The sequence below is a fragment of the Drosophila mauritiana genome, chromosome 2L (genome assembly GCF_004382145.1).
Source record: "Drosophila mauritiana strain mau12 chromosome 2L, ASM438214v1, whole genome shotgun sequence".
Classification (NCBI taxonomy): domain Eukaryota; kingdom Metazoa; phylum Arthropoda; class Insecta; order Diptera; family Drosophilidae; genus Drosophila; species Drosophila mauritiana.
This window is the reverse complement of record NC_046667.1, coordinates 15,921,639-15,936,299: the sequence shown is the minus strand read 5'-3', so window position 1 is coordinate 15,936,299 and position 14,661 is coordinate 15,921,639. Positions and strand designations below refer to the sequence as shown.

The 14,661-nt window shown below is 43.5% G+C and overlaps 3 protein-coding genes across 4 annotated transcripts; 2 read left to right on the top strand and 1 right to left on the bottom strand.

The window, feature by feature from the left end:
* Positions 1–893: 893 nt before the first annotated feature.
* LOC117141491 (protein disulfide-isomerase A6 homolog) lies at positions 894–2,674 on the top strand. The gene is made up of 2 exons (XM_033304980.1): positions 894–1,076; positions 1,146–2,674. Exons 1-2 carry the CDS (start codon positions 1,064–1,066, stop codon positions 2,432–2,434), a joined length of 1,302 nt encoding a protein of 433 aa, XP_033160871.1. The 5' UTR covers positions 894–1,063; the 3' UTR covers positions 2,435–2,674.
* A 400-nt stretch (positions 2,675–3,074) lies between these two features.
* LOC117141501 lies at positions 3,075–4,646 on the bottom strand. Its single transcript, XM_033304991.1, has 2 exons — positions 4,444–4,646; positions 3,075–4,366 (listed from the first exon to the last, which is right to left on the bottom strand). Exons 1-2 carry the CDS (start codon positions 4,481–4,483, stop codon positions 4,026–4,028), a joined length of 381 nt encoding a protein of 126 aa, XP_033160882.1. The 5' UTR covers positions 4,484–4,646; the 3' UTR covers positions 3,075–4,025.
* Positions 4,647–5,709: 1,063 nt separating this feature from the next.
* On the top strand, positions 5,710–14,619 carry LOC117141466 (protein chiffon). 2 transcript variants are annotated; one of them, XM_033304931.1, is made up of 3 exons: positions 5,710–5,796; positions 8,256–13,290; positions 14,415–14,619. In XM_033304931.1, exons 2-3 carry the CDS (start codon positions 8,275–8,277, stop codon positions 14,520–14,522), a joined length of 5,124 nt encoding a protein of 1,707 aa, XP_033160822.1. In that variant the 5' UTR covers positions 5,710–5,796; positions 8,256–8,274; the 3' UTR covers positions 14,523–14,619. The 2 variants fall into 2 exon arrangements, with proteins under 2 accessions (XP_033160822.1, XP_033160832.1); XM_033304941.1 differs by lacking the exon at positions 5,710–5,796 and adding an exon at positions 7,493–7,759.
* Positions 14,620–14,661: the final 42 nt, after the last annotated feature.

Genomic DNA, 14,661 nt, shown 5'->3' with positions numbered 1-14,661 from the left:
GGCAGAAAAGGAAATTGTCTGACTCTGTGTCTTTCTGTGCCAATATGAACGTCACATAAATCTTGGCAACACTACTACTAAGTCGCTATTAAGTAAAATTGACCACATATTTTATCTCATATGCGCACGCAACGAACGCAGACGAAAATGGCGAGGGTCAGGGGTCATTCGAATGGTGGGTGGTGGGCAGTGGGCGAAGAAGCTGGAGAGCCAGAACAATGTGCGAGTAAATTAAGCCAAAGCTTCCAGAAAACACAAATTAAATAACTTTCGGAAAGAAAACAATTAAAATGGGGAATTAACAAAGTAAATACAATTAAGAAGGTGACATGAAAGGGAAATCTTTTCACCAATAAATTGTTTTATATATTTTTTATTTTTCAGTATTTTTAATAACGCTGCTTTCTAAAAATAATATAGTAAACTTTTGTAGTATAGATAACAAAAAGAATACTTTATCAACTTTAAAGACAAAAATAGTAGTACATTGGGGTTCTACTTGGTTATTTTATGTCAAAAGTATCATCACAGAAATTTAAAACATTTAAGTTTTTTGCATTGGTTTTTATTAAAGTGTTAAGAAACCAACTTTGAAATAGCCGCCAATTACAAGAGTATTGCCAATAAACAAATTTTTTAAGTTATCTGGCAGCTCTGAAGAATTTTTAGAACCAGTCTAAAATACCGAAATATATCGATAGTGGCAATAAAATTCTCGGACCATTTTACTTTCGTTATTTGTATTTACATATAATTAGAATTACAAATATAAAGAATCATGCCTTTTTATTTGTAAAAATATATAAGATTTGACTTATTTCGCATTATCAGCAGTATCCGTATTTGCCGGCTTCTACATCGATAGTCACATCGATAGTATGGAACTATCGCGAGTACGCCGCACTCGCAGTGACGTGTACTCTTTTTTTTAGCAAAATATAAGCCGCATCTCTACACATAGTTTAGTTTAAAAGAGCCTATCGACAAGACGCGTTGATTAAGAATTTGTTAAGATAAACCCGGGAGAGATAGACACGTAAGCGGTTTCGCAAACTCAACAAAGATGAGGCAACTGGGTAAGTTTCCGGCCCGTGCAAGAAATAGACAATTTATGTTAATAATACATTTTCGATACGCCCCCGCAGCGAGCATTTTGTTGCTGGCATTTGTCGTGGGCAGCGTTAGTGCCTTCTATTCGCCCAGCGATGGTGTCGTGGAGTTGACGCCCTCGAATTTCGACCGGGAGGTGCTTAAAGACGACGCCATCTGGGTCGTGGAGTTCTATGCTCCATGGTGCGGCCATTGCCAGAGCCTGGTGCCCGAGTACAAGAAGCTGGCCAAGGCATTGAAGGGAGTCGTGAAAGTGGGCTCCGTGAATGCAGATGCGGACAGCACGCTGAGTGGCCAGTTCGGTGTACGTGGCTTTCCCACCATCAAGATCTTTGGCGCCAACAAGAAGTCGCCCACGGACTACAATGGTCAGCGAACCGCTAAGGCCATCGCTGAAGCCGCTCTGGCGGAGGTCAAGAAGAAGGTGCAGGGTGTCCTGGGCGGCGGCGGTGGATCGTCTTCTGGCGGTTCCGGCAGCTCTTCCGGCGATGATGTCATCGAACTCACCGAGGACAACTTCGACAAACTGGTCCTGAACTCCGACGACATATGGCTGGTGGAATTCTTCGCCCCCTGGTGTGGTCACTGCAAGAACCTGGCACCCGAATGGGCCAAGGCCGCCAAGGAGTTGAAGGGCAAGGTCAAGTTGGGCGCCCTGGATGCCACCGCGCATCAGAGCAAGGCCGCCGAATACAATGTGCGTGGGTACCCTACCATTAAGTTCTTCCCTGCGGGTTCCAAGCGAGCCAGTGACGCCCAGGAGTATGATGGCGGACGCACTGCCTCGGATATTGTCTCGTGGGCCAGTGACAAGCATGTGGCCAATGTGCCAGCACCCGAACTCATCGAGATTACCAATGAATCCACTTTTGAAACTGCCTGCGAAGGAAAGCCATTGTGCGTCGTGTCCGTTCTGCCACACATTCTCGACTGCGATGCCAAGTGCCGCAACAAATTCCTCGACACATTGCGCACCCTGGGCGAGAAGTTCAAGCAGAAGCAATGGGGCTGGGCCTGGGCAGAAGGTGGCCAGCAGTTGGCCCTGGAAGAGTCGCTCGAAGTGGGAGGATTCGGCTATCCGGCCATGGCTGTGGTCAACTTCAAGAAGATGAAATTCTCCGTGCTCAAGGGCTCCTTCTCCAAGGACGGCATCAACGAGTTCCTGCGCGACATCTCCTACGGACGTGGCCACACGGCGCCTGTTCGCGGAGCCAAGAAGCCGGCGATTGTGTCCGTGGATCCTTGGGACGGCAAAGATGGCCAACTGCCCACCGAGGAGGACATTGATCTGAGCGACATCGATCTGGATAAGGACGAGCTGTAAGGCTGTGAGGATCGGAGATCAAGACTGTGCGGCCCAAGCTCATATTTCCACTTATTAAACTAACAAACACTTGCATTCTGAATGATATTCATTAGTCAGCCAGCGTATCTAAATATAAATAACTCTTAATTATCTATTAGCGTTTTCTACCATCCTCACATAGATCTAAACGAATTGAAACCAACGATCATATAAACTATGTACCACAAAATGAATAAACTGTGCAACAAATCGTGTAAATTCTGGGCAAGTGTTAATCGGGTGCGGAAAAGCGCGGGGAGTTGGTAATGAATTACACAATGTTTCGTGCATAGCGAGTTTAAATGCATAAGTTGAACTTTATACAAAGAAAAGAATTGTTGATATCTGTAAACTTCAGTTTAAATCTTCTTCCTCATCAAAATGTATTTGGCCCAAGTATAGTTCATTCATCAGTTATTTTTTTGAAATGAATCATCAAATATGTTTGATTTTTTCAAAAACTCAATAGCACCATCACATGCAAGAATCAACAAGTGATATACACATTTGTTTTTTAAAAATGTATTCCAACGTAGCGCTGAATAAATATAGTTCTTATAAATCAATGAACTTAATATAGAATACCGAATAATTAGTTCATAACCAACCCAAATTCCAATAAAATGTGTGAGAATTTTACCGTTTGCTGCGGTAAAACCATTTATTTTATGTAAAACTCACATAAAAGCTCCAAAAAGATTTGTATATAAAATTTGATAGACTTAATGCTAGATAACGTCTAAAAACGTATTTTTGACACAATATATAGAAAGATACTCATGCTGGTCTAAATGCACAAACTGAAGATTTCTTAAATGTATTCGTGGTGGCAAATTGGCGCTTAAACTATGATTGGCATGGTATATTAATTAAGTACTTGGTTTCGATTTAAGTACAACCTGTGTATAAAGAGACGCGAATCGCCGTTTAAAAATGTATTGGAAAATTCGAGGCATCACAAAGAGTTCGTCTGTTAGTACGATACGGATTCTTAATGCAAATTGGGTTGCGTGAAGACGGTACAAAAAAGATCGCTAAATTCCCTTGGATTTCGAAAGAAACAACCAGGCAACGTGACTCAATTGCCACAATTTGGCTCTGTCCCACAAACAAAAAAGAACAGAGAACACAGCGGTGAGTAAACGGCTAAAACTACCTGCATTAAAAGAAATAAAAAAGGCCAAAGATGCAGGAGGGACAAGGAAAAAGGGCCAGAGGACAGGCCAAACTTGTTGAGTCCGGGATTAAGAGAAGCAACAGATAAAGAAACAGTCGGGGATGCGTAGGAAACCCAATTTACAATTATGAATGATTAATTCCCTTTCCAGCGAACTCCTCAACTGGTTATTGCTATATGCAGTACTGTTTTGTTACGAAATTCGATCAAAAATATAGGACATTTAAAAAGGGTATATAGAGATAAAATTCGAGATATTTCTTGTTAGGACTTAGGACCTAAATCTGTAGTCATACTAATGGATTTTCGTTTCTGGCTGGCATTTAAGTCTTTTTCGCGTTACTAAATAGAAGTACTACTAAACCACTATTTTTCGGGTGTCCACACCTCGAATCAGGCCAACGTATGGTGGTGCTTCTGGTCGGGATAGTTCTCTATGGACTGAATGGATCGCGATGTGGCGGCGGTAATGGTTGAGGATACGTCCATAAACCGATATTTCTTCTCATCGCGACAGAGTAAGGGGTAGCAAATAATGCCGTAGTAGAAGACGAGGCAGAGAACGATAACGGTGAAGATGATGGCGATGATGCCGAATGTGGAGATTCCGGGTTGACTGTCCAGATACTCCTTGGCCGTCGGCGGGGGCTGGGTGGTGGTGGGCGGCTCCGTGGCCTTGTAACCCCTTCGATTGTTCCGCGCTGCACTCGCACTAAAAACCAAGCAGCTGGCGCCTGCAATAACGAGATACGTATCCGTAAAATCTGATCGCGAGGCGATTTCTTAATTTTTCTCCCTCTCTTTCGCTCACCTAAAAACAGCACACACAACAGGTACGAGCTGCGAGACATTTTTAATTTATTTCGAATTTACGATTGAGCACGAACGCGGGGCGAAATCAGTTCGTTGCCACGAGAACGGGACGCAGACGCAGAACAGAGACTCGAGAATCACACAAAGCAACAAGAAAGCAAGACAAAAACCTTTCGCGTTGCTGTTAGGGACGGACTGTCGTTGCTCATCGATACATGGCGATAGCCTTCGGTGACGATGTTTCAAATCGCAACATTCGAAGAATGGTTTTTTGGATTATTTTATCTGAAATATATCAACTAATATTATATAAAATCATTTAAATAACGAAATTAAAATAATAATGATAGCTTTGCTTGTGGGTATTGGATTCATATTTAAGAAACCCAAGGACCAATTACAAATTTTATATATATGAAATACATCATAGATGCATGTTAACAAAAGTGAAAGTACATTGGTGTATATATTTGACTAAATATATAAATCTATATGAATAATTTATGTCTCTCGTCACGAAAAACGAATAAATATTGAACTAGACCTGAACTAAACCATTAATCCGTGACTTTTTCTCTTAGAACGATATGTGACCGCGACTCAGTCACGCCGCTTAGCAACCATCGACCATCGCCAGCCAGCTTAGTTATCGATAACACGACGAAAATTTGGTTGCCGAGCGTGTGTGCGCTGCCCTGTCCGTGTACACTTTATTTTCAATTGGTGAAAATTGTTATAAAACTAGCGAGGAAATATGTGAAAATAAGAAAAAGCCCAATTTCGACACTCGAACTGTGCGTGCACAATCGAATTGGCGACCACCCGACCGCGGAAACCTGATAAAAAGCATAAAAATAACAAAGGCGTTAGCAAACGAACGACGGGCGAACGAACGGCATATAGACGCTTAAACCGATCGTTCCCTTACAGTTGTGTATATTTAGTCATTGCAACTGATTAACTTGACGCAAGTAAATGCAAGTATAAACTCAAAAACGGCCAACGCAGAGCAAAAGTACAGTGAAAATTGGTCGATTGTCGGCGCACGAAGACGAATACGAACAAAAGGAAGAAGAAGCGAACGAAACAAACGAGAAAGAGAAACCAAACGAACGGCGATTTTGCATTCGTGTGCGTGTGTTGTGTGTGCTCGAGTGCGCGCGCGAGTGTATGTGTGAGGGTGGAATATAAACAAAAAATAATTAACATTACGAATATCAAGAACGATTGCTCTACTTGGCGAAAAGTAAAATGTCACATTTGCCATTGGATGCACGGGCCATTCTCCAGTATCTAAATGATTTGGGCTATAGGAACATATCAGCCGAGCAACTCCGTGAATTTTTAAAAGGTAAGCAATCCGTACAAGTGTGTGTGCGTGCGTGTGTGTGTGATTGTTTTTGATTTGTTATTTTTTATTCACAATGTTTTTTGGTTGCGGCTTTTCGGCTAAATTTCAAACGATTCGTCACCATTTCAATTTGTTTTTATTCCCCCAACGAACGTGCGTACAAAGCACAGGCAAGAAAAAGAGCAGCGGCACAGGCAGAAATACGGAGCAATGGAAAAAAGAAAATATAAAAACGAGTATTACTTGGAAATTGTGAATAACACACTATACATACCCATGGCACAGTGGTTTGCAGCAACAAAATTCATACGGACCACAAATTTAGGAATATCGAATAAAGGCCGGCCCGACATCGAAGGAAAACTGCTTTGGCAAGGTTCACGTACTGTGGCATAAATACAATTCAGTAGAAATCCTAAACACATGGCTCTTGTGACCCCACTGTTCTGTGTGTTTTTTGTGTTTGGCTTGCTAGTAATAGTTGTTGTTGCTGCTGCCCTGGGCCTGCTTTTCTGCGTTTGCTCGTGTGTTTCGGCCTCCACCACATTGTAAGCTTCATCCGCAACTTCACATGAATTTCATCCACAAACATATATATGTACTCGTACAGCAGCGGGTAAAGCGTTAGGGAAATGTCTATGTGCAATTTGAATTTGCAATATAAATAAGAAAATTGTCTTACAGAATATATTTTATTTACCTAATGCACAAAAGTGTGACTCATTAAAATGTCTATTTCGGTTATTTTAAATTGAAAGTGCTATAAGTTCCAACGCAACTGTATACATGAAGTGTGTGTGTGTGTTGTTTTTTCCCTCCACTCTCTTTTTGTGTTTTGTGCGTTTTTCGTGTTATTTTTCGCTTTACTCCTTGTGCACTCCTACTCTTTTTCTTATTTTTCCTTTGTTGTTGTTGCTACTGCTACCGCTTGAGGGTTGCCACTAGGGTTTCTTTCGTCTCTCTTTGCGCCAACGTTTCGTTTTGTAATGGCAAATATAAAGCGAGGGCAGAAAAAGTGCCAGCGCAGCGTGCTGATGTGCTCGTTTTTCAGGTTATATATATATTGACGCGCGTCAGTGCATATTGGCTAGGCATACAATTTATCTGCAAGTATTTACGAGTGGGTTAGTACTGAGCACGGCAGGGTTGCCGGACTAATTGTCATTATGAGTTTAATATCGGTCATCGGCCATTATGCCTTTGTCAGCTCATTCGCATTGTTTTTTGGGAGACGTAAAAAACCAAAACAACAAATATGAATGGAATGTGATAAGCCATATTGCGCAAATTAGCAAGAAACACAACGATAAGATGCATACATATATTTGTTAGGGTGATTTTATAAAATGAAATAATAATTTTTTCAATATAGAAAAGAATATTCTATTAAAAGAGCTTATATACAAGCCGATGTTAGAATGAGTGACTAAGAATAAGTGTCAGCACCAACTGTTAGTTCTTTCTTGAATCACTATTCTTCCACATGTGTTTTCGTGCCTGTTTTGTGTTTTTACTTAAGGAAGATTATAAATATAACTGGTTTTTAATCAAACGCAGCAATACAGTACAATTATATTGCAGCTGTGTCACCCCTAATTTTTCCGCGTGCTGGCAACGCCTCGCTAAGCGTAGCCCCCCCGACCTGGCAGCTCTATTCTGCAGCACAGCTGCTGCTTCTTCTTCTTCCACCCGCTTGGGTTGTGTTTCTGTGTTCCCATTTAGTTTGGAATTAAAATAAATTAACTCACACTTAACACTCGATGGCCTTTTAGGCAATACATACCGAAATGCATCCAAGTGCAGTTATTGATTTGATTTGTGTGTATCCGAATGCAAAATTGCATAACACACATCGGGAAACGTACGAGGAACAAGAAGAAGAAGAACCGCCGGGAGTAGGATTTCTCCCACAGTGATTTATTTGTTTTATATCATTTTTCGTGGCAATCAAGTTTAAAACGCGGTTGGTGTTGGATTTCCAGCTACGGTCGAATTTTAAATAAAAATTAAAAAGCAAACCAATTAAATCTATGGTTATAACTACAGCTTTAGACTGGTACAACTTCATTTCAACTAAAATTGGAGGGAAAATTAATAAGAGCGGTTCCTGTTTTTATTAAAATGTTTTTAAATATTTGTATTTTATAAGAACATTTACAACGTGTTTGGATGTAATAAGTTGATCTTAATATTAGTGTCGCTCAATTTTTTTTTTTTTTTTGTAAATAATCATTTTTATGGTCTGATTTTTAAATTTATTTTTAATGCAATTGTAAAATCTAAAGTTTCATTAAATTAATTAAAGCATACACCTTTTTTTTACTTTGTGAATTTGGTAGAAAATTCCTAAAGCTTTAATTTGTTGAAATTCGACTGTAGCTCAGCCCTTCAAAATAAATTTTAATTAATGGCGTTTCTGCAATTTCTTTTCTCTTTAATTCTGGGTCCGTTGGCTGCAGCTAATTTGCGCCAGAAGGTATGCAACCGCAGTCGGACAAACAAAGCGCCAGCAGACTCGCAACAACAACTAGCCACTCAACAGCAGCAGCTTCCGCAACAGCAGCAACTCCTCCTAAAGTAAAGGTCATAAAGAGCAAACGCCCCCTGTGCCACTTTAAGTTCTACCTGGACATTTGCGATCATCAGTTAGCAAAGCGCATTGAGTCCGACATCAAAGCTTTGGGTGGACATCTCGAGTTCTTTCTCAGTGACGATATAACACATTTTGTCACTGATAAGCCAGAGGTCATAGGCGGAACCCCCGGAACACCAGGTACACCTAACACACCAAGCACCCCTACGAATCACTACCAGCAAAATGATGGTTCGGCAAGAAAACCGAATCAGAGGCAATCAAGAGCGGATGCAATACTGAGTCGCGTGCGGAGGAGCACGGTTGGAGTGGTAAACAGTGGCAATAGCACACCCACGACATCCCTAAAACGAAGCTATACCATCTGGCAGACGGATTATGCCCAACGCTTTATAAAGCGCATTCAGACCGAGCTTAAGCAATACCTTGAGGGTAAGAAGGAAGGTGGAGGAGGATCAGCATCAGCTAGCCCCCATCATATACAGCTAAAAAAGCAGTATGTGAAGATTGAATCCGTCAAGCGTAATTATAGACCTTACTACCATCTTATCAAGCAGCCAGACGACTGGCCAAAGATAGATTTAAGCAGCGAAGACGGCGCCTTTCGACTACTAACAAAGTCGAAGACCAAGGATAAGGAGCATAGCATGACCCGCAAGCCTTTGCGTTCACGCACATCACAGAAAGACAAACAAGCTGCTGGGGAAGCAAAGCCACTCCAGCATCCTTCTCTGCAGGAAGTTAAAAAACAGTCTGCGATACCGAATAGTCCGCGTTCCAATTGTCGCGAACCAATAGATTCGAGCGAAAAACAAGGTGGAGTGTGTGAGATCTGTAAATTGGAGTACGATATCCTGAATATCCATTTGCAGAGCAAAGATCACGAGCTCTTTGCCAAGAATTCGGATAATTTTCTGGCTCTAGACACTCTAATTAAAAGTTCGGCGGATGTGAATAGGTTCCTGGAGGAGGAGCCCGTAGAGAGTGAACTTGACATGGATGTCGATGAATCGTTGAGTAATGAGGAGTTGCAGAGTCCCCGTCAGAGGCCATCGCCAGCGTTGCGGGAGAAGTCCAAAAGGATAACCAAGGGAAAGCATTCGTCAGAAAAGTTTCAAGGAGTTGCAGTGGCATCACCTCAAACGCCTTCCCCTGGTGGCAAGAAGGTTCAGGGAAATTCACCTGGTAGTCTTTCTGAGCTTCAGCGTCAGGAACATCCAACAACAGCCGCAGCAACGCCAACAACGAATTCAGGACGAAGGAAAACACAGAACTCCGGTCTGTCACCCATAAAGAGAGCCATGTTGCCGCCTTCTTCTATTTATAAAGTAGTAGAAACTAGGGAGGAATGTGCTACGCCTCCCAGAGGGCGAGGAAGACCTCCCAACCAAGTGGATTCGCCCTCTCTGATTGTAAAGTTCCAAAAAATCCGACAAACAGAGTTACAACGACTGAATGGAGAGGCAGAGAACTTTATGTTTCCCAGGACAGCGGTACCAACCACAAGGAGCAGCAGTGAGTTGCCCACGGATGTCGATCGACAAACCACCTCGGATGCAAGAGGCCGATACAGTATCTCCTCCGCCAGCCTAGACACTAGCACCAGCGAAGCAGAAACTAAGGAATCTTCAGGATTACCTACTTCTAGCATACGCAAGCGAGCTCAAGCAGTGGGAAGGCGAAGAAAAGTAGGAGGAGCAGCGCCGCAGGAGGTTTTCCAACGCCAATTATCAACAGGGAGTAGTAGTAGCAATAGTAACCAGCAGCGCTTTCCAAGCGCCCCCATCCAGCCAGAAGAAGGGCCTCAACCGCAGCTAAAGATCAAGATAAAGCAGGAGCAATTGGTGGCCACCAGGAAGAGCAGTCGCACAGCTACGGCTATTGTGACAGCAGCCACCGCCAGCAGTCATCAGCAGCAGCAGCTAAGGCAGACAACTTGCCGAAAAATGGCCAATAAACTGGAGGATAGGATGGGGGAATTAGTAAAGCCCAAAATACAAATAAAGAAGGAAGTTATCGAAGAGCAGAAAGTGAAGGAGTTGGAAGATCTGGAAGACATATTAGATAAAGATTTAGATGAGGAGGTGGACAGTAGTTGCAGTAGTGGTAGCGATGAAGACTACATTGCTGGTAGTCAACGAAGAACTACGGCAGCTCCTCGTAAATCAGCGGATACTCGTGAACAAAGAGCAGCTAGGCGGCTTTCCAGATTAACCATTAATCGTAGTGCCGGAGAGCTTGAGTTAACGGAGGTCAAAAAATCTCCTTCGAGAAGCCGCGCTAAGAGCCAGAAACCGTCAAGTCCCACGAAAAGTAAAGTTAAACAAACGAAGGCAGTGCCACCAGCGATAGATTTATTCTTTGATTGCAGTAAAAGCGAAAGACTTCAGGGAATGCAGTATACCTTCGAATCGTTGCCAAGTGGAGAGCTTTGGAATAGAGTTTTTCTGCGACAGGATGCGGGTGAAGAGAACTATTACACGTATTATGGTAGCACTAACTATAGGAAACTGCCCTATGAAATGGGTCCCATACCCATGGCCAAAACATTGCCAGCACACAGTTGTGCTTTATGCCGCGAGGCAAGTGAAGTAAAGCAGGATAAGGGAGACCAGATCAAGCTGGAAGATCAGAAGCCCGCGCCCAAGAAGGAAGTTAAGAAGGAGGAGGAAGTCCAGTCCTCTTCCTCCTCCGCGACCTACAAGAACAAAAAGCTTCACCTTCTACAACGTTATCAACAGGAACAGGAGCAACTGCAGCAGTTGGAGGGAAATTCCTCGGCCACTGCCACAGCCAAATGTGATAGCAAGGCGAGCACCCCAGAATTACTGGAAAGGGAGTTTGCCTCGGGTTCTATGGGGGATAGAGTGCAGCTGATAGAGAGGGTGAGGAGCACATCCAGTTCAAGCTGCAGCAACAGTCAACGGAGCGGCATAACCTGCAGGAATAAGCAGCTGGCCCGGATTGCCGAATTACCACCCAGAAAATCCCCTAGAGAACATGCTTCTACTCTGGCTTTGGTCAGTTGCATTATACGGCAGCGTCAGGACTCACAAAGTAAAACGAACTCAGAAGCAGAAGAGCCACCTCCTCCTGTACCTGCACCAAAGCTCAAAACTCCTATAAAACAGGAACCAGTAGCACCTTCATCTCCCCGAACTACTCGTTCTCAAGCTGCCACTCCTGTTGAGGAACTTCGATTTGCCACCGAGATTAGCGAGACAGTAAAGAGAATGAGGCGGGGGCAAAACAAATATGATCATTCCCCGCCAGCGCCAATTCCTACGCCCGCAACATCTTCACCCATCAGAAGTCGCCGCCTGACACCTGCGGCTCGTAATCAGAGTCAGATATACTCGCGCCGATTGGAATTCGCAACCAGTCAAAGGGAATCCTCAGCAAGTGCGCTTCTGGGTAAGCGGAAAAAAAGAGTTAATCATTCGGTTGCAGGCACAGTGCGACCGGCTACCCAACATCTTCCCGGAACGGGTGCGTTTCGTGGAGTCCGTAAATTGCCCAGCAAGAAGGGATTGCTCGAATACGAAATGGAACCGTGTGCCCTTAAAGCTTTGGATCAAGCCCGTCAGTATTGCAATCCTGGCTTCGTTGCCTGGCAGTTAGACAAATACCTGGAGCTAGCTGGCAAAGAGTACGATATAGATGATGACCAGATATCACCGGAGGCGGAGTCTGAAGGACGAGAAGAAAGACTTGTTAACACACCACAAACTCCACCACCTACTGATTGCTTTACAAGCGAGTTTGACTTGTGCGATTTAATAATGGGAAGTGCAGGGAGTGGAGATGATGATGAAGATGTATCCAGAGGAAACCCACCCGGTCGACGAATGAGTAATCTCAATCTATATGCCAGCTATTATAGGAAAAGGAAGAGCCTGAAGTCCAATCGCACGGGCTGGCCTAAAGCTCAGAGAAGACGGAACGCAGGTGGTTTAGGTGGCAGTCGAAATTTGCCAGATGAGCGAATTAATTTCCAGAAAATGGGTCTTGCTGAGCTACAGCCTATAAAGCAGGAGCCAATGGAAACGGAAGAGGAACAGACCACAACCACTACCACAACTACAACGACTTCTGCGACGAGAGAAAATCTGCTAAGCAAAGACGATGAAGATGACGAAGGAGGCGGAAACTCGCCCTCTGGTGGATCACCTGCTGATGATAAACAGAATTCCCGGGAAGATGCCGTGATGACTCCGCCAGCGACCGATGTTGATGAGCAGGCTGAACCGCAGGCGGATGAAATGGAAAGTCTGCCCGACGAAGATGAAACCATGGCGGATTCTGTGGATCAGCAGCAGGATGTTGAGGCGGAAATCGAAGCAACTGATGCGGATGTCGAGGAAGAAGAAGAAGAGGAGGAGGAGGAGGAGGAAGATGTTTTCGAAGATGCCTACGAAGAGCAGGACATGGGCATGCAGAAAACTGAGCCTCCTGAAAAAAGAGCTCGAATACCTTCAATATCGGTAACAACGCCGCCTGAAGACTCCTCACAGGGTAAAAAACTCTTGCTTACGCTGCATAATGGCCAGCGACTTCAGGCCACCTCGACACCAAGTACCGGGCCAGTTCAACAGCATCAGAGAAGAACTCCCCAGCTGAACGGAAGTCTAGGCAGCTGTATTTCGCCAAGTGAGAAGTTGGGTGACAATTCCGACATATTCACGGTATCCTCTGACGGCTTGGATACCGATTTGGATTTAAGCAACACCCAGGCAGGCGATTCGCATGAGCATTGCCCACACCAGACGACGCCGAAGCGGAAGTTTGACATCTCCAAGTATGCGCCACCGAATAGTGGAAAGGCGGCGAGCAGTTGTGCCGCCGAAGCGGCGACGGCTGCCGTGAAGTCATTGGCCATCTCGCAGTTCCTGAAGAAGGAGGTGCGTGTCACCTGCAGGCGACTGAGGGCGCCATTCCGACGCTTTCGATACCGTCGCTGAGCACCCTGTGTCATCTAATCATCATCCAGATCAAGAAACGCATCATTCAGCACCAATCACGTATAGCTTTTAGTGTGTACAGCCACGATGAGTAATAAGTTTCAGTTTTTAGGTATTTTTAGGCCACAAATCCCTCCAAAACCACAAAAACACAGCTATTTCGATTCAGTAATTTTTCCAGTTTTAATTTCTGATTACATTTGGCAAAGTGGAAGTTAAATGATAAACGGTCTAATGTACCCATTTAATATACTCGTTTGAGACAAAGCACCACTGCCAAAATTGTGTAAAAGCGAATAGCATTAATGTTTTCTGAAAACTAAATGTCAAATCAAGTCCGTCAAATTTAATCGAGTTAGATCGTGAGAAGAGTTCATCCCATTTATCAGCTAAGAGTAGCATAATAAAAACCCACACAAAATCACACACGGAAATACGTACATAAGCCTTAGTTTAATCTTAGTTTAGCTCAAATTCCCTGCCCCCACAAATAATTCTCATCAACCAATTCGGACTATTCCAGAACCTCTCATTTTCAACCTAGTTTTTAAGTAGTAAAGATTCCATTTATCGTTTTTGTTTTTAACTGTGGAAATCATTTTCTTAGCTATGTACTATTATCAAAGTCAACGCTCAAGCTAAATAAAAAAGGAGAAAAACGTAAACTATGTAACAGAAGAAAATTAACTTTAAACAAAAAACCAAAAGCAATTGTAAAAATATTAAAACAAAGAGTAAATTAAATTAAATATTCAATTAAACATACAAAGGAAAGTTTTAATTTATTGAATGCACGTCGCATGGGCTGAAAGTAACGTCAATTATAAAATACGTTCGGTAAATTTCTCCCTTCTGATTCGGGTCAAAGTTTCATATTCTTAGGTTGAATAGTCGGTGTCCAGTTTTTATAACCTTTCGGTTAGTCGAAATTGATAATAAATGCACGTCATTTTCTAGTTACATCTTGCCATCCTGATTCACCGCACCTATCTCATACCCACTATCCGCTATCCTCACTTCCCTGCTAATGGCCACTTCTTTAATCCGATCCCATCCCAATATAGACTTGCGCAAGCTCATCAAGCATGAGGAACGCCTGGCGGAGAACGCAAAGGAGAGCGATTTCAGCGGCCTGCATAAGCGCGGCACCGTCAGCTCGCGTGCCAAACTAAGTGCGGAGAAGGATAAGGAGAATGCGGCTCCATCATGTCCGTGTCCATCTGCCAAGGAGAAGGAGTGCAAGACTGACAAGGATGACGATCTAAGGGAGCGCTCCGTTGGTGGGGCCAGCTTTGCGGACTTAGCTCGCCT

What these genes read in the sequence shown, in the direction of transcription:
- LOC117141501 (XM_033304991.1), bottom strand. Translation starts at nt 4,483, where the DNA reads ATGTCTCGCAGCTCGTACCTGTTGTGTGTGCTGTTTTTAG. An exon ending in GTTGTGTGTGCTGTTTTTAG is followed by an intron (nt 4,367 to 4,443) that starts GTGAGCGAAAGA and finishes TCGTTATTGCAG; the next exon opens with GCGCCAGCTGCTTGGTTTTT.
- LOC117141466 (XM_033304931.1), top strand. Translation starts at nt 8,275, where the DNA reads ATGCAACCGCAGTCGGACAAACAAAGCGCCAGCAGACTCGCAACAACA. An exon ending in CGCAGTTCCTGAAGAAGGAG is followed by an intron (nt 13,291 to 14,414) that starts GTGCGTGTCACC and finishes ATCCCAATATAG; the next exon opens with ACTTGCGCAAGCTCATCAAG.